A 25,410-nucleotide genomic window follows, 5' to 3' on the forward strand; every position below is an offset into this window, starting at 1 on the left:
GTTTTGGCCCCGTGACTGGCCAAATGAGTGAAGTGTGCGGTGATTCTAAGATCGACGGCACTCATCTGCATGTCATACTGCCTGACAGTATTATTTCTCTTCCCCAGCAGACTCCAAGGGCATTTAAATTAAAGGTACAGTGTTCAGCACTAATATTAAGTCTCTCTGAAGCCTAGAAACACCCTTTTTTAAGTTAAATTCACAGCGAATATATTCGACTCGAATCGAAATTTTTCTACGAATTCGCCGAATCAGTCGAATCGAATTTTTGAATACTTCGCTCATCTCTAGTAATTATCACTGGAAATTGAGGCTTGGCTTTGATCTATTGCTCTAGGCGCTGGCTTGGCTTTTTTTTTTTTGGTACTGCCCTACTACAGGGATCTTCTTATTTTAAATTGAAATATATGTATTTTTTTTATATGACTGAAAATTTAGGTAAAAGGTAGCAAAAAATACTGCTATTTTACACATAATAAAAACATTATTATAGTATTAACAAAAAAAAGTTAGAAGGTACAACACTGAACAATTTACATCGGTTTCTTTCAACGTCCCTCTGAAAAGATACAAATGAACATAACGTTATCATTTGCTTCCATGTAGCATTATATAAATAGGCCAGAGAAATTAGAAAGTACAACACTAAGCAATTTACAACTGTTTCTTTCAGGGTCCCTCTGAAAAGATACAAGTCAGCCCGAGAAATCATGCGGGAAAAAGGAGTCCTGGATGAGTATATGAAGACACACAAAAGAGACCCTGCACTTAAGTACAACTTCAATCAAAAATTTGATTTTGCTGTTGCCTATGAGCCAATGTATATGGATGTAAGTTCTGTGTATTTGTGTACAGTAAAATATTTGTTAGAAGATTGCTCACACTGTATATACATATAACAAATGATTTTTATCTTTAGACATATTACTATGGACAGATCAGCATAGGAACACCAGCCCAAAACTTCCTGGTTCTGTTTGATACTGGATCATCCAACCTCTGGGTCCCATCTGCCAATTGTCAAAGTTCTGCTTGCAGTGAGTAAAGTACATAATAGTGCAGTTTAAAAAAAGATTAAGAAAAATAACTATTGCACCTAAATTAAAGAAAACAAGACTATAGGATGTTCTGCTTCCTACATTTCATAAAAGTGTAATGTGACTTTCACTTTCTACAGTCAAACTGAAATAGCCAGTATGATTTTAGTCATCCGTGGGTCTTTGAAATCAAACAGTATTCCTATCTATTACTACACACACTAGTGGCCCAATCCCCTTGCGAAGGAGTGAGGCCATCCAAAAATCCACATTTTAATTTCCTTATAAGATAGTATACATATGCACCCTAATTTAGACATATTGCCCTTTTTAGATAATATCTAAAATACCTAAAAAATAATGGACAGACAGATACAGTAATGTATATACAGATATATGTATCTAACATATGTTATTCATGTAACAACTACAACAGTCAAATTGAAATAGCCAGTATGATTTTAGTCATCTGTGGGACTTTGAAATTAAAGAGTATTCCTATCTATTATTGCACAATAGTGGCTCAATCAACTTGCGGATGAGTGAGACCTTCTAAAAATCCAAATTTTAATTTCCTTTTAAGGTAGTATACATATGCACCCTAATTTAGGCTTATTGCCCCTTTTTAGATAATATCTAAAAAATAATGGACAGACAGATACAGTACTGTAAATACAGATACACGGTATGTATCTAACATACTGTTATACATATAACAACTACAACAATGTTCTAGTTAATTACTTCAAGTCCGGACACTTTTACCCCCTTCCTGTCCAGGCCAATTTTCAGCTTTCAGCGCTAACACACTTTGAATAACAATTGCGCGGTCATGCAACACTGTACCCATATGAATTTTTTTGTTTTTTTTTTGAGACAGATAAAACTTTATTTTGGTAGTATTTATTCACCACTGGGATTTTTATTTTTTTTGCTATATAAATGAAAAAGTCCAAAAATATTGAAAAAAAGTGTTTTTCTTATAAAATTTTGCAAATAAATAATCTTTCTTTATAAATCTTGGCCAAAATGTATTCAGTTATCTTTTTATTTAAAAAAAAAGTAACCCAAATTAGTTTATAACCAAAAATTATAATTTTTACAAACTTTTTTTACATTTCTATTTTTTTTTCATATTATTGTTTGTTTTTTTAACATACTGTCACCCTACTTGTGGGGGGTGATGAAAAAAATGTTTTTTTTTTACACTGATTGCTTTTATACCCATAAAGGCTGTAAAAGCAATTATTTCTCTTTCTCTCTGGGTGCATTCTTGCAGCCATTTAGAAATACTGTGCGAGCTGTGATTGATCACAGCTCATCACTTGGTACCAGGCTGTTCTGAATAGCCTTGTACCATGTGACCTCTGTGATCATTCACAGATTTCACACGTAGTAAGCAATGATGTCAGAAGTGACATCTTGTTTACTATTATTCATGTGATCAGATTGGCCAATCAGTGATCACATGATTGGGACCTCACACAGAGGTCCCGTACAGCAATCGGTGTACGGATTTCTACGGATCACAGTGCTGTGAACTCCCAGGGAGCGCACACAGGCTAAAATGGCAGGCACTGTTTATGAACGGCAACCCGCCCCTGCACTGCTCCTGTATGGCTGTTTATATACATGGTACAGACGGGAAGTGGTTAAAGATGAAGTCTAGTCAAATACTATCTAATCTTAAATTTGCTCCTACCCCCTATTCTAAGCTCTATACTAACTACCTTGTAAAGGAAAGACTTGTGTACTTACCTGTTCTGAAGGCACTCTGGTCCAGTCACATGATCTCCCCAGCAGCTGGCTTCATGAAGATAAGAAATCACAAGAATGGCTGCATTGGCCATGTGGTGACATCACCCATAGGCTTACTATGGGGCAGCTAATGTCCAGAGCTGGAAGCCAATCTTGTGACCGGACTGGAGCGCCCTCAGAATAGGCAAGTATAGACATCTCTCCTTTACAGGGTATATAGTATAGGGCTTAGAATGGAGGTGGGAGCAGGTTGTAAGCTTAAATAGTATTTGACTGTACATTTAAATCTTCAACATCTTTTTATTTGTTACTGTTATATAAATAACTTAAAAAATAATTTTACTTTCTTTGCGTTTATGCAGGTAACCACAATCTGTTCAATCCAAGCCAGTCCTCCACATATTCCTCCAATGGCCAGCAATTCACTATGTCATATGGCAGTGGCAGCGTCAGTGGTATCTTTGGTTATGACACTGTGTCCGTAAGTAATTTGAAATTAAAGGTTTACATTAAAATGCACGTGTACTGATAAAAACCTGTAGGCCCCCATTGCTGACCTTCTGAAAATGCTAGTAACTTTGAGGTTTATAACTTCATTACTTTAAATCACCCACCTGAAACAAATATGCAGATTAAGAATTAGACTGAAGTCAGAACTTTTGATTTGTATTCTTCCTGATCAGAAGTTGTTGGGTCCTCAAGGAAACCAGGCAAGTTATATTTTTTAGAATAAGGAATCAGCAATGGCAGCCTGCGTGTACCCTCAGCGCAGGTATTCCTTCATATCTTCTAAATCAACTGTTATAAGTATAAAAGATTCAGCAGCATTACTTGCGTTGTATAAATTACTGAATATATATACAGTCATGGCCGAAATTGTTGGCACCCTTGATATTTTTCCTGAAAATCAAGTATTTCACACAAAAAAGGTATTGCATTAACACATGTTTTGCTATACACATGTTTATTCCCTTTGTATGTATTGGAACAAATATAAAACAGAGGCAGAAAAGCAAATATGACATAATGTCACACAAAACCCCAAAAATGGGCTGGACAAAAGTATTGGCACCCTTAACTTAATATTTGGTTGCACACCCTTTGGAAAACATAACTGAAATCAGTCGCTTCCTATAACCATCAATAAGCTTCTGACACCTCTCACCCGGAATTTTGGACCACTCTTCCTTTGCAAACAGCTCCAGGTCTCTCTTATTGGAAGGACACCTTTTCCCAACAGCAATTTTAAGATCTCTCCACAGGTGTTCAATGGGATTTAGATCTGGGCTCATTGCTGGCCACTTCAGAACTCTCCAGCGCTTCTTTGCCATCCATTTCTGAGTGCTTTTTGACGTATGTTTGGGGTCATTGTCCTGCTGGAAGACCCAGGATCTTGGACGCAAACCCAGCTTTCTGACACTGGGCCCTACAGTGCGACCCAAAATCCTTTGGTAATCCTCAGATTTCATGATGCCTTGCACACAGTCAAGGCACCCAGTGCCAGAGGCAGCAAAACAACCCCAAAACATCATTGAACCTCCACCATATTTTACCGTAGGTACTGTGTTTTGTTCTTTGTAGGCCTCATTCCGTTTTCGGTAAACAGTAGAATGATGTGCTTTACCGAAAAGCTCTATCTTGGTCTCATCTGTCCACAAGACGTTTTCCCAGAAGGCTTTTGGCTTACTCAAGTACATTTTGGCAAACTGTAGTCTTGCTTTTTTATGTCTCTGTGTCAGCAGTGGGGTCCTCCTGGGTCTCCTGCCATAGCGTTTCATTTCATTTAAATGTCGACGGATAGTTCGCGCTGACACTGATGCTCCCTGAGCCTGCAGGACAGCTTGAATGTCTTTGGAACATGTTTGGGGCTGCTTATCCACCATCCGGACTATTCTGCGTTGCAATCTTTCATCAATTTTCCTCATCCGTCCACGACCAGGGAGATTAGCTACAGTGCCATGGGTTGCAAACTTCTTGATAATGTTGCGCACTGTGGACAAAGGCAAATCTAGTTCTCTGGAGATGGACTTGTAACCTTGAGATTGTTGATATTTTGCCACAATTTTGGTTCTCAGGTCCTCAGACAGTTCTCGTCTCCTCTTTCTGTTGTCCATGCTTAGTGTGGCACAGACAGACACACAATGCAAAGGTTAAGTGAACGTCTCTCCTTTTTATCTGCTTTCAGGTGTGATTTCTATATTGCCCACACCTGTTACTTGCCCCAGGTGAGTTTACAGGAGCATCACATGCTTGTAACATTCTTATTTATCCGCAGTTGTGAAAGGGTGCCAATACTTTTGTCCAGCCCATTTTTGGAGGTTTGTGTGACATTATGTCGAATTTGCTTTCTTTCCTCCCTTTTTTTGTTTTGTCCCAATACACACAAAGGGAATAAACATGTGTATAGCAAAACATGTGTTAATGCAATACGTTTCGTGAGAAATACATGATTTCCTGGAGAAATATCAAGGGTGCCAACAATTTCGGCCATGACTGTATATATATATATATATATATATATATATACAAAAATCATTTTTAATATCACTTATTTGACAACACAGGTTCAAGGACTAACCCTCACAAACCAGGAATTTGGACTCACCTATTCAGAGAGTGGCAGCAGTTTCTACTATTCGAAGTTTGATGGTATATTTGGAATGGCATATCCCGCCATGTCTGCCGGGGGTGCCACCACTGCAATGCAAGGAATGTTGCAACAGAACCTACTGAATTATCCTATCTTCAGTGTCTATATGAACAGGTGAATAATAGACAAGCAGCAGCACACATGAACCTTGCATGCTTTCCCAGTATAATGGTTGCAAATAGGTCACTGATCATCAAATAAGATTTCCATTAAACCAATTTGATTAGGGTGGTTGCAATGTGGTTGGTGCTGCTATCACATACATTCAGGTTCATAAATATTGGGACATCGACACAATTCTAACATTTTTGGCTCTATACACCACCACAATGGATTTGAAATGAAACGAACAAGATGTGCTTTAACTGCAGACTGTCAGCTTTAATTTCAGGGTATTTACATCCAAATCAGGTGTCAACAGTTTGCATATATGCCTCCCACTTGTTAAGGGACCAAAAGTAATAGGACAGAATAATAATCATAAATCAAACTTTCACTTTTTAATACTTGGTTGCAAATCCTTTGCAGTCAATTACAGCCTGAAGTCTGGAATGCATAGACATCACCAGACGCTGGGTTTCATCCCTGGTGATGCTCTGCCAGGCCTCTACTGCAACTGTCTTCAGTTTCTGCTTGTTCTTGGGGCATTTTCCCTTCAATTTTGTCTTCAGCAAGTGAAATGAATGCTCAATCGGATTCAGGTCAGGTGATTGACTTGGCCATTGCATAACATTCCACTTCTTTCCCTTAAAAAACTCTTTGGTTGCTTTTGCAGTATGCTTTGGGTCATTGTCCATCTGCACTGCGGCATCCAATGAATTCTGAAGCATTTGGCTGAATATGAGCAGATAATATTGCCCGAAACACTTCAGAATTCATCCTGCTGCTTTTGTCAGCAGTCACATCATCAATAAATACAAGAGAACCAGAGCCATACATGCCCACGCCATGACACTACCACCACCATGCTTCACTGATGAGGTGGTATGCTTAGGATCATGAGCAGTTCCTTTCCTTCTCCATACTCTTCTCTTCCCATCACTCTGGTACAAGTTGATCTTGGTCTCATCTGTCCATAGGATGTTGTTCCAGAACTGTGAAGGCTTTTTTAGATGTCGTTTGGCAAACTCTAATCTGGCCTTCCTGTTTTTGAGGCTCACCAATGGTTTACATCTTGGGGTGAACCCTCTGTATTCACTCTGGTGAAGTCTTCTCTTGATTGTTGACTTTGACACACATACACCTACCTTTTGGAGAGTGTTCTTAATCTGGCCAACTGTTGTGAAGGGTGTTTTCTTCACCAGGTAAAGAATTATTCGGTCATCCACCACAGTTGTTTTCCGTGGTCTTCCGGGTCTTTTGGTGTTGCTGAGCTCACCGGTGCGTTCCTTCTTTTTAAGAATGTTCCAAACAGTTGTTTTGGCCACGCCTAATGTTTTTGCTATCTCTCTGATGGGGTTGTTTTTTCAGCTAAATGATGGCTTGCTTCACTGATAGTGACAGCTCTTTGGATCTCATTCTTTCACACATGTGAGGAACAATTGCTTATTATGCTAATAGAGAGGAAGAAGAGGAAATTAAGGTCAGTAGAAACTAAATTAGAGGAGATGAAGAAGAAAGTGGAAGATTTCAAAGAGAAAAGGGATTTAAATGGTTTATATCAGATCCTACAGGAACAGCTTAATAAAAAAGATGGAGAAATTAAGAGGAAAAAACATAAAAAATTCATCAGAGACATGGGGGATTATCAGGCGAATAAGATTTACAAATGGCAGGAATCGGCCACCTTTTTAAACTGTCAATCTACAGAATCATCACCGGCGAAATCAATATCAGATGATAATGGAAGGTATATACCATTACAGGAACAGACTTCCCAGAGTCAAAATAGGAATAAGGAGAATGCACCTATTCCAGGGAAGAAAGGAGAATCGAAAGTAGTCGTAGGGAAGATTAATACTAAAACAAAAAATACAGCTAATCAAGCATACAATGTCCCAGTACAAAATAGGTTTCAGCCTCTAGAGGGCTGGAATGACTACTATAGCCCTAGAGGGAACTATTATAGTCCCAATAGGAATAGAGGAAGGGGGAATTTTTTTCAAAGGAACTACAGAGGACGGCCTCCGGGCCCACCACCGTTCATGAGACCATTTTACCAACCCCAATGGGGAGGGGGAGGACCGAGAAATCCCCCATACTACCAAAGAAGGGAATGGGGGGGAAATTATGCCCCAAGGGAGGAAGAAGCAAGTGGTCTTCAAAATTACTATGTAGGGGAGCAAAAACAGGACGAAGGGAATATAAACAAAAGGAAGAGAAACGAAGGATAGGAGAACGAATTTACAACTTGAGTTCAGTTCCATTGACAGAGAATGAAATATTGGTGTTAGATAAAGGTCTAAAATTTGCCCCAAAATCGAACTTAAATAAATTTGAGACCTATATAGACCTTAATAAATTTATTAGAAGATTAAACCTTAAAAAATACTTTGCTTCGTTACCAGGCCCTACTAATACATTGAACCCTATGCCGAGGTCTAAATATGTATGTAGTAACCTTAAGAACAAGTCTACGTTCAATCCGGTGAATTCAAGGAATATGAATATAGAAGTATTTAAGCAAATGGTAGTTGATGATCTATATGAAGTGAATGTACGGAATTTTAGGGAGGAAGAATCTATTCACCAGGGATTAAATGCTCTTAAGAAAAAGAAAAATATTATTATCAGACCGGCAGATAAGGGTGGAGGGGTGGTAGTAATGGATAGGGTGGAATATGAAAAAGAAATGGATCGTATTTTAAGTGATAGTGAAACATATGAAAAATTTTTAAAAAATCCAACTATTTTATATAAAAAATAGCTCCATAAATTAGTTAAAAAGGCGGAAGAAGATAGAATTATTAATGAAAAAGAGGCTCTATATTTGGTTCCTTTATCATGTAAGATTCCATACATGTATATATTGCCAAAAATTCATAAAAGTCTAAGTAAACCTCCAGGCAGACCCATTATTAATGGGATTGATTCAATACATTCAAGGGTGGGAGAATACATAGATTTTTATTTGCAACCAGTGGTTAAAAAAATGCAATCATATATTAAAGATAGTCAAGATGTTATTAGTCTATTAGAAGGAATGGAGAGTACTCAAGAAATCTATTTAATTACCATAGATGTAAACTCCCTTTATACTAACATTAAACATAGAGATGGAGTAGAAGCTATTAAATGGGCTTTGTTAAATTATACTGACTTGCACCGTAAACAGAGAAAATTTATTATCCAATTATTAGAATTTACAATGAGAAAGAACTATTTTTGGTATAACGGTGATTATTATGAGCAAAGGAAGGGTGTCGCTATGGGCGCCAAATTCGCTCCGAGCTTGGCGAATATTTTTTTAGCAAAATGGGAAGAGAAAGAAATTTATGGTAAAAGTTGGGAGGGGCTAAGAGTATGGAAGAGATATATTGACGATATTTTGGTAATTTGGGAGGGTACAGAGAAGAATTTATTAAAGTTTTTGAGGTTTATTGGGACCAATAATTATGAGTTGGAATTTACATATAATATAAGTAATGAATCGGCCAATTTTTTAGATCTCACTATATTTAAATGTAATAACAAATTATGTTTTAAAACTTATTTTAAAGACACAGATAGGAATGGGTACATTCCTGTGACCAGTTGTCATCACCCGCAATGGATACAAGGCATACCGAAAGGACAGTTTACTAGGATTATGAGGAATTGTTCTAGATTGGAGGACTATATAGCACAATCTAATGTTATTAAAGAGAGGTTTGTTTCTAAGGGCTATGACCCAGACAAATTAGAGATTGTGCGATTTAAAATTAGTCAAAATTATTTAGGTGATGGGAAAATTAAAGAAAAACTAAAAATAAAAGAGGAGAATAATATTAAAAGGGAATATGCGTTTTATTCACGTTTTAACTGCCAATTTAAAGAAATTGAAAAGGTCCTAATTAAACATTGGCCAATACTACAGAAGGATTATGTGTTAGGCCCAGTCTTACCAAAAAAACCGAGTTTTATTTATAGAAAAACAAACAACCTTAGGAGTACCCTGGTGAAAGGAATAATATCCCCACCAAAGAAAATGGTTAATATGTTTAATTTAAAAGGATTTTATCTGTGCAGAAAATGCAGAATGTGCAAAATTACTAAAAATAAGAATAGGAAGATTCCGTCTTTCATATCTTGCTCTACAGGTGAAGAATTTCCTATCAAACAATTTATTACGTGTGATACTAGATATGTTACATATATGCTGGAATGTTCCTGTCAATTCCAGTATATAGGGAGAACTAAAAGGAATTTACGTAAAAGGCTTGAAGAGCATGTTAGAAATATAATAAAAGGGAAGAAGGATCACAGTGTCTCTAAACATTTTAAGGAATTCCACAATTCGGACCCCAGTCAGTTAAAATTTTGTGGAATAGATACTGTGGAAGGACATTGGAGAGGGGGTAATAGAGTCAAGAAATTGTCACAAAATGAGACTTTTTGGATTTTTAGGATGAACACATTGAAACCAAAGGGACTGAATATAGAGCTAGACTTGAATTGTTTTATTTCAGATAGATAAAATATGGAGCATGAATTGAATTAATTGTTGGTAATTTTATAGAACTATTTTAAAATTATTTTAAAATATTGCATTTGAAATTCACAGTAGTTTATTGGTAGATGTATGTGTGCATATATATATATCTACATATTGTAGTCCTAATATATATTATATTTTATTCTATTTTAAATTATATGGATTATATATTCCATCCTAATAAGTAGAGCGGTGACTATAACAATAGGGACATTTATCGTTAAGATATTGATAACTAATTAATATATAGATTGTTTTTTTGTTTTTTTGGGTTTTAAATCAGTTTATAGGATTAGTAGTATCAATAGGGTATGACCACTAGAGGGAGCATTAGGCCTAATATTGTGATACTTAGTGTGGTTATATACTATATTGTAAATTTATCATAAATATATAAAAGAATAAGAGATATATATAATGTTATATCAAGTTATTTGCTGTATTTTATTTGGAGTATTGTATTGAAGGCTTATGTGTTTTAGAGGTACTTAATATAGACTATCTACATGCAAGTAGATTACCTATTGATTCTATGTTTAGATAGGTTTTAAGTAGTTAGTCTGATCGTAGGTGACACTAGTTTACAGTTGTTAGCGATATTTCCGGGTATTGTGGGTCCGCAGTAGGCTATATGGGGTGGTTTCCGTTGTTTCCCTCATCCAATATGGCGGATCTGGCCTCATCCCATTGAAAGACAGTGGAATATAAGGAGAGACCAATGAGACGTCTGTATCCCTTCAGATGAAGTCCGGAAGTGACGAAACGCGTTAGGGGAGTGACGTCATTACGCACACACGCTAACCGGAAGTGTCGCCGCGGCCATTTTGTCGGTTGGAAACTATTGGTTTTCAACCTGAGATTGCAATGTTCAGTACTGAGAGCTGGATATCGTTTTTTTACATGTAAGTGTGGATTAAAATTTGTATCTTTTTATGGAATCTGCCTGAAAGAGCCTTTCTTTATCTATATGAGGAACACCCCGAGATAAGGAAGATGGAGAAATACCTTTCCTGTTACAATATATGCCTGAATATGTTTTAAGAGGGTAATGGTATTTAGCATCAATTTTTGGCTGGAGTAATAAGGGTACTGGTATCTAGTATCACCATTCACTTGTGATTGGAGTGATCACGATTTCTCACGTTTATTTTTACTTTATTGATTTCTCACTGTTTTTTTGATGTGATTTGAGTTGGCACAGAGTGAAGTGTTTTTTACTTATATTAGGGTATTACACTATGATTTTTTTCTTTTCCTTTGAGGATACCAAGGAGTCTTAGGATTGTTTTGCCTCACGGAACACATAAAAGAACTTTCTTTTGGGGACTTGGACATTTATATATATTTTTTGTTATTTTATTTTTATTTTCATTGGTTGAATATATTTTTTCATTCTTTTTATTTTTTTCATTTTTCATTGGTTGAATATTTCTGATTATATATTGTTTGGGTGATTCATTATTTAATTATCACTATATTAGATTAGGTGGATGGATTAGATTATGTGATATTTTGAGATAGATTGGGTACATTTAGAAGTTCATCATAAAAAATTAACAAAATTGTCCATAGGATGTTGTTCCAGAACTGTGAAGGCTTTTTTAGATGTCGTTTGGCAAACTCTAATCTGGCCTTCCTGTTTTTGAGGCTCACCAATGGTTTACATCTTGGGGTGAACCCTCTGTATTCACTCTGGTGAAGTCTTCTCTTGATTGTTGACTTTGACACACATACACCTACCTTTTGGAGAGTGTTCTTAATCTGGCCAACTGTTGTGAAGGGTGTTTTCTTCACCAGGTAAAGAATTATTCGGTCATCCACCACAGTTGTTTTCCGTGGTCTTCCGGGTCTTTTGGTGTTGCTGAGCTCACCGGTGCGTTCCTTCTTTTTAAGAATGTTCCAAACAGTTGTTTTGGCCACGCCTAATGTTTTTGCTATCTCTCTGATGGGGTTGTTTTTTCAGCCAAATGATGGCTTGCTTCACTGATAGTGACAGCTCTTTGGATCTCATCTTGAGAGTTGACAGCAACAGATTCCAAATGCAAAGAGCACACTTGAAATGAACTCTGCACCTTTTATCTGCTCATTGTAATTGGGATAATGAGGGAATAACACACACCTGGCCATGGAACAGCTGAGAAGCCAATTGTCCAATTACTTTTGGTCCCTTAACAAGTGGGAGGCACATATGCAAACTGTTGTAATTCCTACACCGTTCACCTGATTTGGATGTAAATACCCTCAAATTAAAGCTGACAGTCTGCAGTTAAAGCACATCTTGTTCGTTTCATTTCAAATCAATTGTGGTGGTGTATAGAGCCAAAAATGTTAGAATTGTGTCGATGTCCCAATTTTTATGGACCTTACTGTATTTTAAAGGTCTTCTTCTTACTACTTCTGCACCAATCACTTGTAACTAGGCTGCTCTGATCAAGTTATCATTTCTTTACTGTATCAGGCCTATTTAAGTCTTTGGAATATCTGTAGGAAGATGAGCTAGAAGCAAACAGTATAAAAAATGGCTGACGACAGGAACATAAAGATATGATTATGTTATTAAAGCAGAACTTTACCCTTAACAATTTGATTAAAAAAAAGAATGTTTTTTTTAGCAAGGGGCATACACTCCATACCAATAATTACGCTACCAAAATTAGTGTGTGCTGTAAATTGCCTCCAGCATTTTTCCTGTTTCTTCTTACTGGAGGCTGTCATTCTGCTGAAGCCCAGAGCCCTGAGCAGCAGTAAATCCTCAGGCTGTCAGCAAATCATCTTCTACAAATTTTAGAGCAAGGTACTTTTTTAAAAATTATTTTACATAGCTATACCTGCAAAACAGGCCATCCTGAAGTAATCTAGCAGGGCTTAATTTTCTGACTGAAATTCCGCTTTAAACTAGATTCAGCTAGGGGAGTTCAATGTAAAGTGGTTAAAAAAGCTCAATTTTTTTTGCATAGAATGCATGAAGTTAAAAAACCTTCAGTGTGCAGCAGACCCAAAGCCTCCCCCACCCCAATGCTTACCTGAATACCCTCTCAATCCAGTGATATGCATGAGAGCAGCGGTTCTCCGGGGACTCCGGGCTCCTCACTGGCTCCTCACTGGCACTGGAGACAGCAGCAGGAGCCATTGGCTGCTATCATTCACAGCCAGTGAGCCAAGGAGGAGAGAGTTGGGGGTCTGGCTGAGCAGTGCTAGTGTGTGAAAGGACACAGCTTGGGAACGAGCCTGCAGGGTGCTTGCTATGGTGCAATCAGGAGGAGGAAGGGGCCAGGAGTGCCAGTGGTGGACCCGAGAAGAGGAGGATCAGGGATTGCTCTGTGCAAAACCATTACACAGAGAAGGTAAGTATAACATGTTTGTTATTTTTTTTAATCTGCCTTTAATATCATTTTAAGAATTAATGGCCAAAATAGAAAAGACTACAGTATATTTCTTACCATAATTCAAGCAATATTCATTGAAATGTCTTTTGTTTTTTTCCCTTCCTTAGTCAGTCAGGTGAGGTGATTTTCGGTGGAGTTGATAACAGCTTGTATTCTGGGCAGATCCAATGGGCTCCAGTCACACAAGAAGTTTACTGGCAGATTGGTATTGATGGGTAAGTAACGTTTATTCCTTGTTTTTATGATTTTCATTAGCATTTCATATATTGCCAATATTATGATAATTTTTTACAATATATTCAAAAGCCAATTTGTATAAATTAATAGTTCAGTAACTAATAATACATTTTACACATGCTTGACATTGATTTATGTTTATTTCTAACAAATATAAGCTTTTATTATAATGGTTATGTATTCTGAAACAAATAAGTGTGCAAGGCTTTTACACTACTTACCACAGTTACAGAAGAATTTATATCTGGAAGGTGTGTTATCAAAAACTCTTTAGCACCATAGCAACCAATCAATTTACTCCTGTCACTTCACCCAGGCTGGATTCAGAGAGGCACATTTAAAGAAGTGCTGAGAATTTTCAAACTTAAGCCCTGAACACACAATGAGAATATCAGACGAATGATCGTTCGCCTTTGTTTGCATGCATATAGAAAATAGGAGATTACTCAAGTTATAGAAATTCTTGTATGACAGAATAAACATTTGGAAGTGATGTAATGTATTGTATTGTCAGATGAAAGCTGTACTGATTAAACGAAAATCATCCAATCTGGTCATTTCCGTGCTTGTCCCTTCAAATCATTTCAGACAAAAGCTGTATACTAATGATCAAATTATTGCACAATCGCTTCAAAAGCTGTATTTTTCGTACAATTTTCTAATCGTGTGTACTAGGCTTTATACGTGCAGCAAATTAAAAGAAAGCTTCATACAATCTTTCACATAGAAAAATTTCCCTCAGCGAGTACCCAGCAGTAGCTAAAACCATAAAAATATAAAAATGAGCTCTAGACCAAAACATAGATGAAAAAGTCCAAATTATTGTTAATAAATAGATCATATAAACACAGCCAACAAATTTCAGGGGTTAAACCACTCTGTCTTCCTCAGGGATCAACACCTTAATGGTTAAAACTTAAATGGATTCAGAGAAAACAGTGACCACACATGTCTGTATTAAGACCAGAATTGAACTCTCTTTGTAGAATGGCACTGCAATAGTTGCTGAGTTCTGTTGAATTTGGACATATGTACTGTATATGTTTTTATATAGATCACCTCCAAATTGTCATCTTTTTAAATTAAACATGGCCAGTTTTACTATTTTAATTTGTTTTAACTAACAGCTTTTTACCAGTGTAAACAACAGATTAAACATACTAGTCTTGATATTATTTCAGTTGATTCAGTTGTTAATCCCTACTAACTAGCCTTATTTTATGTTATCAATGTGTCACACAGCTTTTCAATCAATGGGCAAGCAACAGGATGGTGCAGCCAAGGGTGTCAGGCAATTGTAGATACTGGAACGTCTCCTCTGACTATCCCTCAACAATATATGGGTACTCTGTTGCAATATATGGGAGCCCAGCAAGGCCAGAATGGACAGGTGAGATTATATGCTAACAAAAAAGTAACATTACTTCACAGGTGTCATGCTAACATTGCTGTACTGTTAATGAATGTATTAAATGCCTTTTTTTTAGCTTTGTGTATACAAAGAAAAATAGGGAACACCAGCCCATAATGGGGATAGTTTGACATGTTTTTTTAAATGTAGAAATAAGTAAAAACCAAGAGAAAGGAATGGCTGTGGCTATAGTATACTAGGATTTTGCAAATGTGTTTGACACAGTTTCCCATACATGCCCAGGGGTGTATCTGGCACGAGGCAAACAAGGCACCTGCCTTGGGCGGCACTTTTAAGGGGGGCGGCATCGCCCCCAGGCAGAAGGGACCAGTGCCATCTACAAAGGGCTGTGTTCAGGCGGGCTCAGGCAGGGTCGGGCTTGGCTGTGTTCAGGAAGGGGGGCGATCTCGGCTGTGTTTTGGAGAGGGGTGGGCTTGTGTGTGCTCGGCTGTTTTCGGGGGGGCGGACTCCTGTGTGCTCTGGTGGAGGGGACGGTCTCGGCTGTGTTCAGAAGGGTGGTGGTTCATGTGTTCTCAGTCTGTGGGGTGGTCTGCTGCCCTATGTTGTCACTGTCAGCGCTAGTCGGGCAGGAAAAGCACGTGATTGGTTACTAGGACATCGGCGGTCCTAACAACCAATCAGGAGCTTGCTCCGCCCCCAGACTGTGACATTCAGAGGAGGAGTAGGGGGGCGGCAAGGACAGGACTTCTTCCAGCTCGTGTAGCTGCCTAGAAGAATGAATGGAATGAACCCTGAGGTATGGGGGGTTGGGGGTATCCTGATATATGGGCAGGGGGAACTTTGGGGACCAAATTAACGAGAATGGGCTCTAGGGACTCCGATGTGAGGTGGGACTCTGAAGACAATGCTGTATAGGGGGACCCTGATGTATTGGGGGGACTTTTGGGACCCTGATGTAAGGGAAGAGGGGAACTCTGGGGACCCTTTTTTAAGGAGGGGGATTTGGGTCTCTGGGGGACCTGATGTATGGGGAGGATCTATGGGTGGGGGGACTCTGGAGACCACGATGTAAAGGTGGACCCGGATGTATTGGGGGGGAATCTTGGGACCCTGATGTAAGTGGTAGGGCCTATGGGGGCCCAGATTTAAGGAGGGGGGCTCTGGAGGACCATGATGTAAAGGGAGGGCCTGTGGGAACCCTGATGTAAGGTTGGGGGGACTCTGGAGACCAAGACTATGGGGACCTTGATGCACACAAGGTGAAGGGACTCTGGAGACAATGATTTAAAGGGGATCCTGATTTACTGGAGGGATTTGTGGACCCTAATGTTGAAGGGGGACTTTGGGGACCCTGATTTAAGGAGGGGGAAACTTGGGGACCCTGATGCAAGGGCAGGGGTTGTGAGGACCCTCTCCTGTATCCTGTCCACAGTCTCTGACCGTCTCCTGGGGTGAAGCTCTAATAGGAAGAGGTGGAGCCTAAAGTGGAAGGGGTGGGGTTTACAGATGAAGGGGTGGATCCTAAACAGGAAACGGTGGGACAAATTTAGATGGGGGACATGATTTTAGTCTTGTCTAGGGCAGCACAAAACCAAAATACACCACTGCACATGCCTAATGTATAAGTTAAAGTCTACAAGCTTAGAAAATTCAGTTTGTAAATAGAAAACTGGCTAAAATCAAGTATTCAGAGAGTAGTCATTAATAATTCATACTCTGAATAATCTAAGGTTTTTAATGGTGTACCCCATATTTATAAATGATAAAAAGTTTTGGGGAAAAAAATTACCATTTCAGTGTTTGCAGATGACACCAAGCTATGTAGCAGAACAAAGTCCTCACAGGATGTCTCCAACTTACAAGCGGACCTCAATGCAGTATATAATTGGACAACTATTTGGCAAATGAGGTTTAATGTTGATAAATCTAAAGGTATACACTTGGTGGCTAAAAATACACATGCATCATACATATTAGGAGAAGAGCAGCTGGGGGAGTCAAAGGTGGAGAAGGATTTGAGTATTCTGGTAGATCAAAGAGTTAATAATAGCATGCAATGCCAGGCCGCGGTATCTCAAGCAAGAAAAATACTTATTACAGAGGTTTAGACTCATTACAGAGGACAAGGGGACATGTTTTATGTCTGTAGGAAAAGACATTCAACCTCCACATACAGAAAGGCTTATTCACAGTAAGAGCTGGGAAAATGTAAATTAGGTTCCTTCGAGAACTAGTTCTACATAAAATATATCTGGATATTAACATATATAAGCAATAATACCAGTGATAGTTGAGTCAGGGAATATCCAATTGCCGCCTGGGGGATCAGGAAAAAATGATTTTCCCCACTGCAGCAAATTGTTTCATGCTTTCTTTTATTATTTTTTTTCACATCCTCTGGATCAGCTGTGGGTATAGCATTGTGTATATGCAGGTTTTCTACTTGTTTGTTTTTTTCTACTGGTTTAGCTAGATGGACTTGTGTCTTTTTTCAACCTGACTAAGGCAAGCCATAGATGATTCGATTTTCTTTCCTTGTACCATGGGTGAAAGGAAAAGAAAATGGCTAATTCCCCATCAGCACAGTCAGTGTTGATGAGGAAATCCCTCCCACGGTGCTATTGTTTTCTTCTGGCTGGGAGCCTTCCTGGCTGGCAGAATACAATGATTACTACTAGTGGCTATAGCCGCTGGCAGTAATCACATGTAAAAAAAACTGTAGAATAGACTCCCCCAAGAAACAGGTCTGGCCAGCTTAGTAACTTGTTTATAAAAAGAGCTGAATGCATTCCCAAATGCATAAAATATAACTGGATAATAACATTTATAGGTAATAATACCAGTGTTTTCAGGGGATCAGAAAGGATTTTCCCCACTGGAGCAAATTGGACCATACTTTATAGGTGTTTTTGCCTACCTTTAGATCAACTGTAGGTATAGGGCTCCATATCTGCAGGTGTTCTATTTAGTTATTTTTTCTGCTGGTTGAACTTTTTTCAACCTGACCAACTTTGTACCTATTTAACTATGAATGTGATCAGTGACCTTATATCAAACAATTGCGCAGGAAGCAAAGTGAAAGCAGTGGCTGTCCTAGAGGGACCAACCATGTGATACCTGCTTATCTAGCACAGGTTGCAGCTGTAGACCCTTCATCTAAGGCATTAATCTTACCTGGCTCCATTAGTGCTCATTTCTGCAACTATCACTAGACACTTTGACCATAAGCTTCAATATCACGTGATGAGGACGTTAGAGCTTGTAGATGGGGCCTCAGGGGAATTCATTTATTCAGCAGAGCACAGTAATATTCAGTAGAAAGAAATCAAATACAATATACATACATATAACATGACAAAAAAAACAGTCTAAAACTACATTTTTTATGATGAATAATATAATTTGATATAATTTTTTTTTTCTTTCAGTTCCTAGTAAACTGCAATAATATGCAGAACTTGCCAACAATCAGTTTCACCATCAATGGAGTCCAGTTCCCCATCCCACCCTCAGGATACATAAATCAGGTAATAAAAACTTGGTTTTCATATTATTATGATAGCTAAAATTTTGTGAATTATTGATGATTTGTTTGGTAGTGTCGATAAAATTGGTTAAAATTCTAAATTGCTTTTCCTTGCAAAATTGCCACCTGACTTCAAATCACTTAGCCTGGGTTCACACTGAAGTGTTGCAGAATTCGCATCATTTTCTGTGCGAATTCTGCACTGCATCACAATTGCACCCCATTCATGCGAACCGCTGCGGGTGTGTATTTTAAGTTAACAACACCCCAAAATTGGTCCACAAAATGCAGTGCGATGTGCAGAATCGTATCGCATGGGTGTGAATAACCATGTGATCCGATTCTAGTGCAGACCAAAAAAAGGGTCCTGGACCTTTCTGGTGCGGATGTAGTGCGATTGGAGCCATACAAAATGTACGGCTCCAATCGCACTGTACACAATTTGCATGTGATTTGCACAGGAATGCGGTGCAGTTCCTGTGCGAATCACATGCAATATTCTGCACAAGGGTGAAAGATTTTACCTTCATGTATTTTATGCACAAAGGTAAAAAAAATGTCTGTGTGCAGTGGCGCCCCAAATCCTTACCTGAGCCCCCTCCTCTCCAGCCTCTGCTAACTGGGGATCTTCCTCCTCATTGGCTGAGATAGCAGTGAGAACTAATGGGCTGTCAGTCACAGCCAGTGAGCCAATGAAGTGAGAGCGGGGGGGGCTGTTCTGAGCTGCTGTAATATATGGATGCATAGAGCAGAGGCTTGGGATTGAGAACATAGCGGTGCCCCCAAGTTCCCCCCCACTGCTTGAGGGGTAAACAGGAATGCTGGCAGGGACCCGAAATGAAGAGGATTGGGGCAGCTCTGTGCAAAATCACTGCACGGAGTAGGTAAGTATAGACATGTTTGTTATTTTTACAAAAAAATAGAGGCTTTAGTGGTCATGCAATGCTGCACTCAAATGAAATTTATGTCCTTTTTTCCCACGAATTGAGCTTTCTTTCAGTGGCATTTTTTATTTTCTGCGCTATATAAAAAAAAAGACTGAAAATTTTGAGAAAAAAAACAATATTTTGGACTTTTTGCTATTAAACATGTCCAGTAAAAAATTTTTAAAAATCTAATTATGTTATAAATTTAGGCCAAAATGTATTCTGTTACATAACTTTGCTAAAAAAAAATTCCAATATACCTTTAAATTAATTGGTTTACGTGAAAGTTATAGTGTATACAAATGGCTGTATAGATACAATTTATTTATTTTTTACTAATAATGGCGGTGATCAGCGACTTATAGTGGGACTGGTGGACTCCGGCAGGCATTCTGATACGGGGGGGAACTGACTTGGTGTCACTGACATCCACAGTGACACCAATACAGTAATCAGTGCTAAAAAAAAAAGCACTGACACTGTAATAATGGCACTGGGCAGGAAGAGGTTTACCTTGAGGGGCGATCAAAGGGTTAACTGTGTGGTGGGAGTGTTTTACTGGGGGGGCGGTGTATTGGTGCTTCACTGTAAGTACACTGCTCTGGATTGCTGTGCACAGCCATCGGGATTAGTGTGCCTGAGCCGACAGGGAGGAGGACTGTTAGTAAACAAAGCAGCCCTCCTCCCCATCAGAGATCCTCGGAAATCACTAGCTGGGACCCGGTGATTGACAGCCGCAGTCGCAAATTGAGGAGCGGGTAGGGGCGGCTCTCGCGCACCCCTACACGGAAATTAAAAATCATGTATATATGTGTGATTTTGTGCACACCTACCACCCTGTAGCAGTATATCTGCTATAGGGTGGCGGGGATGTGGTTAAAGATGTTTTTATTGCTTATTAAATTGACACTAAACAATATTCTTAGTCTCAAGAGAAGATGTTTATGGGATAGACAGTGTGCCATGTGTGACCAGGATGAGATTTGCTGTAAAAAAAACTGTATAGACCTAAAGGCGGCCTGTGGCCAGGCTATAGACATTCAAGTATTAATATATCCTTAGAAGCAGTAAATAAAGTTTAAAAAACCTCACTGACCTGTGTAGCTGCAAGGACTGTGGAGCAATTAATCATCATATTCACAGTATTAACTTCAAAGTCAATAAAGATAATCTGTGTAAAAACTGTAAAGTATTTACATATTCTGAACATGCAGTGATAGGAAATAAAGCAAGCTTTCTTTCCCCTCTGTAACTTTAGCATCGTAGAGAATTAAATTCAAAACAGAGGCACTAAAATCATGTCTCTAAATTTCTATGGCGCAAATCTTTAGCAGCCTGCCATTTTTCCAATGTAAACACGCTGCAGATGTTTCTAAGGCCCCTTTCACATGTGCAGACTCCACCAGTGGATCAGCAGGGAATCTGTCAACTGATCTCCACTGAGCAAGCAGATGACAGGTCCATGTCTACTCCACTTATGCAGAATGGGCACAGTCTGCTTTCCTTTATGGGCAGTCGGATGTAAACAGACCACCTGTCCATCCACATCTGACTGTCATCCAATCCGCTGAACGGATGGTGAACGGATCCCCATCCATCTGTTTTCAGCAGAACTGATCAGATCAAATGCAGGTGGGTGTAAAGGGACACATGTCCATTCACATCCACTGCTCTATAGAGGCCTATGGATGGTCTGATCAAGTCTGTATGAAAAACAGACAGGCGGACCTGATCAGTCCTTCCATGTGAAAGGGGCCTAAGCTGTTAAAAACTGACTGAAAATATGTTTTCACCTCAATGCTGGTGTAATGTACGGTGAGGTGCAGTGCAGTGTCTGCACTTCTGTACAGTGCACTGGTTGGCCCCCCATGTCACTGCACTGTAACATTGCTCCCAGCTGCTGTGCGGAGACTTAATGAAGTTTTACTATGTAACACTTCAAATTAAGTTAAAAAAGAAAAGAAAAAAAGTATCCAGTGCAAAAAGTTAAAATGCTCAACACTGACAGCTCCCAACAAAGTAAACTGTTGCAATTTACTGTGCAAACTTATGTGAACATAGCCTTAGCCCTGGTTTACATCTACAGTATCTCACAGAAGTGAGTACACCCCAGGGGCGGACTGACCATTTGGAAACTCGGCCCGGGGTCAGTAGGGGGCCCGATGAGATGCCCCTGGTACCTTTTTCATAGACTTTTTGGAGTTTGGACAAGGACACAGGGGCCCTATGATCCCCTATTGCCCAGGGGCCCCATGAATTGTCAGTCCGCCCCTGGTACACCCCTCACATTTTTGTATATATTTTATTATATCTTTTCATGTGACAACACTGAAGAAATTACACTTTGCTACAATGTAAAGTAGTGAGTGTACAGCTTGTATAACAGTGTAAATTTACTGTTCCCTCAAAATAACTCAACACACAGCTATTAATGTCTACACTGTTGGCAACAAAAGTGAGTACACCCCTAAGTGAAAATGTCCAAATTGGGCCCAAAGTGTCAATATTTTGTGTTGGCACCATTATTTTCCAGCACTGCCTTAACCCTCTTGGGCATAGAGTTCACCATAGCTTCACAGTTTGCCACTAGAGTCCTCTTCCACTCCTCCATGACGACATCACGGAGCTGGTGGATGTTAGAGACCTTGCACTCCTCCTCCTTCCATTTGAGGATGCCCCACAGATGCTCAATAGGGTTTAGGTCTGGAGACATGGTTTGGAGCTGTTTCCAGTGCGTGGGGGTGCCATTAGGATTAATGCTACCCCCACGCATCTCCTAGACTGCATTGCATTTTCTCTGCGGATGATTTTATGCCTCCCAAATCTCTTTTTTTAATAGCTGCCTTTAGCTGCATAAAATCAGGCTAAGAGCTCAGGGGACGCTGCTGAATGTCTAGGTGTGCATTGGGCCACAGCAAAAAAAAAAAAAAGTACATGTTTACAGGTATGTTTATAAATTATATCCAAATACATCTGGATGCATGTATATTATATCCAGTGTGCATAGGGCCTTAATCTGCCTGTTTTAGCCTTTCTTGAAAAAGAGGCAAGGTTACCAATATTGTTCTGTAACAATGGATGTAATCACTCTAGTTTGTCCTGATCTTCCTCAAGCTGGCCATACATGGATCAAAATCTGGGTGGTTCAGCAGGGACCAGCTGAAGTTCGATCCATGTATAGCCATTGTGGTGGATCTATAGACTGACTTCTGTTCAACCTCCCTGTTGGTATTTTTTGCTCAATCAACACCACAGGCAATAGACTGCAGCACTGATCAATCTATTCTGACAGCAGGAAAGTTTCTCTGCTGTCAGAATCCAATAGCTTAGCTGGGATGTTCCCCCATTCACCTCGAATGTATAGATGGGGAATTGGGTAAGTTTTTTTTATTGTTCAACCTACTGGTAGAATGAAAAAAAACTGACTCATGTATGGCCAGCCTTGTTTAAACATGCATAGGATAAAACATTAGGGACCCCTACTTTACCACCTCTGTAACAAATAGTAAGTAAGCAAGCTGTGAAGTAAAATGTATTATCAAGCTTTAATGCCCATAGATCTCTCTCTCTCTCTCTCTCTCTCTCTCTCTCTTTCTATCTATCTAACTATCTGTCTACAGTGCCTTGAAAAAGTATTCATGACCCTTGAAATTTTTCACATTTTGTCATTTTACAACCAAAAACGTAAATGTATTTTATGTGATAGACCTACACAAAGTGGCACATAATTGTGAAGTTGAAGGAAAATGATAAATGGTTTTCAAAATGCTTTACAAATACATATCTGAAAAGTGCAGCGTGCATTTGTATTCAGCCCACCAGAGTCAATACTTTATAGAACCATCTTTCACTGCAATTACAGCTGCAAGTCTTTTTGGGGATGTCTCTTACCAGCTTTGCACATCTAGAGGGTAACATTTTTGCCCATTGTTCTTTGTAAAATAGCTCAAGCTCTGTTAGATTGAATGGAGAGCGTCCGAGAAAAGCAATTTTCAAGTCTTGCCACAGATTCTCAATTGGATTTAGGTCTGGACTTTTATTGGGCTATTCTCACACATGAATATGCTTTGATCTAAACCATTCCATTGTAGCTCTGACTGTATGTGTAGGGTCATTGTCCTGCTAGAAGGTGAACGTCTGCCCCAGTCTCAAGTCTTTTGCAGACTCTAACAGGTTTTCTTCTAAGATTGCCCTGTATTTGGCTCTATCCATCTTCCCATCGACTCTGACTAGATTCCCTGGCCCTGCTAAAGAAAAGCATCCCCACAACATGAAGCTGCCACCACCATGCTTCACGATGGGGATGGTGTGTTCAGGGTGATGTGCAGTGTTAGTTTTCCACCACACATAGCATTTTGCTTTTATGATAAAAAGTTCAATTTTGGTCTCATCTGACCAGTGCACCTTCTTCCACGTTTGCTGTGTCCCCTGCTTTAAACTTCTCCACAACTTTATCATTGACTTGTCTGGTGTGTTCCTTGGCGTTTGTGATGCTGTTTGTTAACTAATGCTCTCTAACAAACCTCTGAGGGCTACACAGAACAGCTGTATTTATACTGAGATTAAATTACACACAGGTGGACTCTATTTACTAATTAAGTGACTTCTGACGGCAATTAGTTACACTAGATTTTAGTTAGGGATATCAGAGTAAAGGGGGCTGAATACAAATGCACACCACACTTTTCAGATATTTATTTGTAAAAAATTTTGAAAAGCATTTATCATTGTCCTTTCACTTTACAATTATGTGTCACTTTGTGTTGGTCTATTACATAAAATCCCTATAAAATACATTTAGATTTTTGGTTGTAGCATGAAAAAATTTGGAAAATTTCAAGGGGTATGAATACTTTTTCAAGGCTCTATGACTATCCTTACATATAGCTTTATGTGGGATGATGCACAGTAGTTGAGCTTTAAACTGAAGATTCTATGATTTAATCTGAAATACTGCTGTCATGTTTGAATTAATCTATATGTATGTATTTTTTCTTCTAGTATAACGGTAATTGCGCTGTTAGCGTTGAGGAAACCTACCTCCCATCACAGAACGGCCAGCCTCTCTGGATCCTGGGAGACGTATTTTTGAGGCAGTACTATTCTGTCTATGACATGAGCAACAACAGAGTGGGTTTTGCTCAATCAGCATAACACAGCCATTACTATTGTTCGATGAATGAGTCTCTGATGATTAAGAAGATTACTTCAGGAACATCAAATACAAAAATAAAGTAATTCATTTAATAATTTATTTAGGTCCTATCATTTTTTTTAATTTGCTGTGGCTGGGCCATGTGTATAGAAGGTGATACCATACCAGCTAGTGTACAGAAGAATCAGCCTACAACATTTTAAATCCCCCTCCACATTCCTACACTTTTAAAGCTGAACTGCTAGTTTTTACCTAGGGTGCTATTAAAAAAAACACTTTCACTTACCCTATCCCTCACTCTAGCAGGATCCTCTGTTCCATTTAATCAATTACCCAAAACTGCCTCTCTTCAGCAGCACTCTGGCATCATTACATACGATACAGGACCAGTAGTCCTTTCTGCCAGATGCATGAGGGGTGAGTAAAAGTACTCTTAATGGTATTCTAGGCAAAAGTGAGCATTTAAACCCTGCAATGCATGGGGAGCCCTTCTACAAGTATAGTTTTATCATTTCCCTGGACGCAGCTTTAAAGGATAAGTGCATGATTAGACATACATATGTTTCCTCCTGGCCCTTTCCATTCTTTTAGAGAACAAAAAACACCCCTTCCAAAGCAGAAGCCACTGTACTGTGTCCAGCAATTTGTTAATTAAGTATCTGTAGAAATGGGGTCACTAAGAGGTCCTCTTCACCATGTGGCATTGTGCCCTGTAGCTTCATCATGGGTT

The 25,410-nt window shown here is 39.0% G+C and overlaps 1 protein-coding gene across 1 annotated transcript; it reads left to right on the top strand.

Annotated features, from left to right (window-relative positions):
* Positions 1-674: 674 nt before the first annotated feature.
* Positions 675-24,679, top strand: LOC149459414 (gastricsin-like). Its single transcript, XM_089681109.1, has 9 exons — positions 675-830; positions 920-1,037; positions 3,158-3,276; positions 5,360-5,559; positions 9,834-9,848; positions 13,572-13,679; positions 14,944-15,091; positions 18,502-18,600; positions 24,527-24,679. The coding sequence occupies exons 1-9, from the start codon at positions 711-713 to the stop codon at positions 24,677-24,679; spliced, it is 1,080 nt and encodes a 359-aa protein (XP_089537235.1). The 5' UTR covers positions 675-710.
* The last annotated feature ends 731 nt before the right edge of the window (positions 24,680-25,410 follow it).

The sequence above is a fragment of the Staurois parvus genome, unplaced genomic scaffold (assembly GCF_062004578.1).
Source record: "Staurois parvus isolate SC_StPar_1 unplaced genomic scaffold, SC_StPar_1.0 ptg000261l, whole genome shotgun sequence".
Taxonomy (NCBI): Eukaryota; Metazoa; Chordata; class Amphibia; order Anura; family Ranidae; genus Staurois; species Staurois parvus.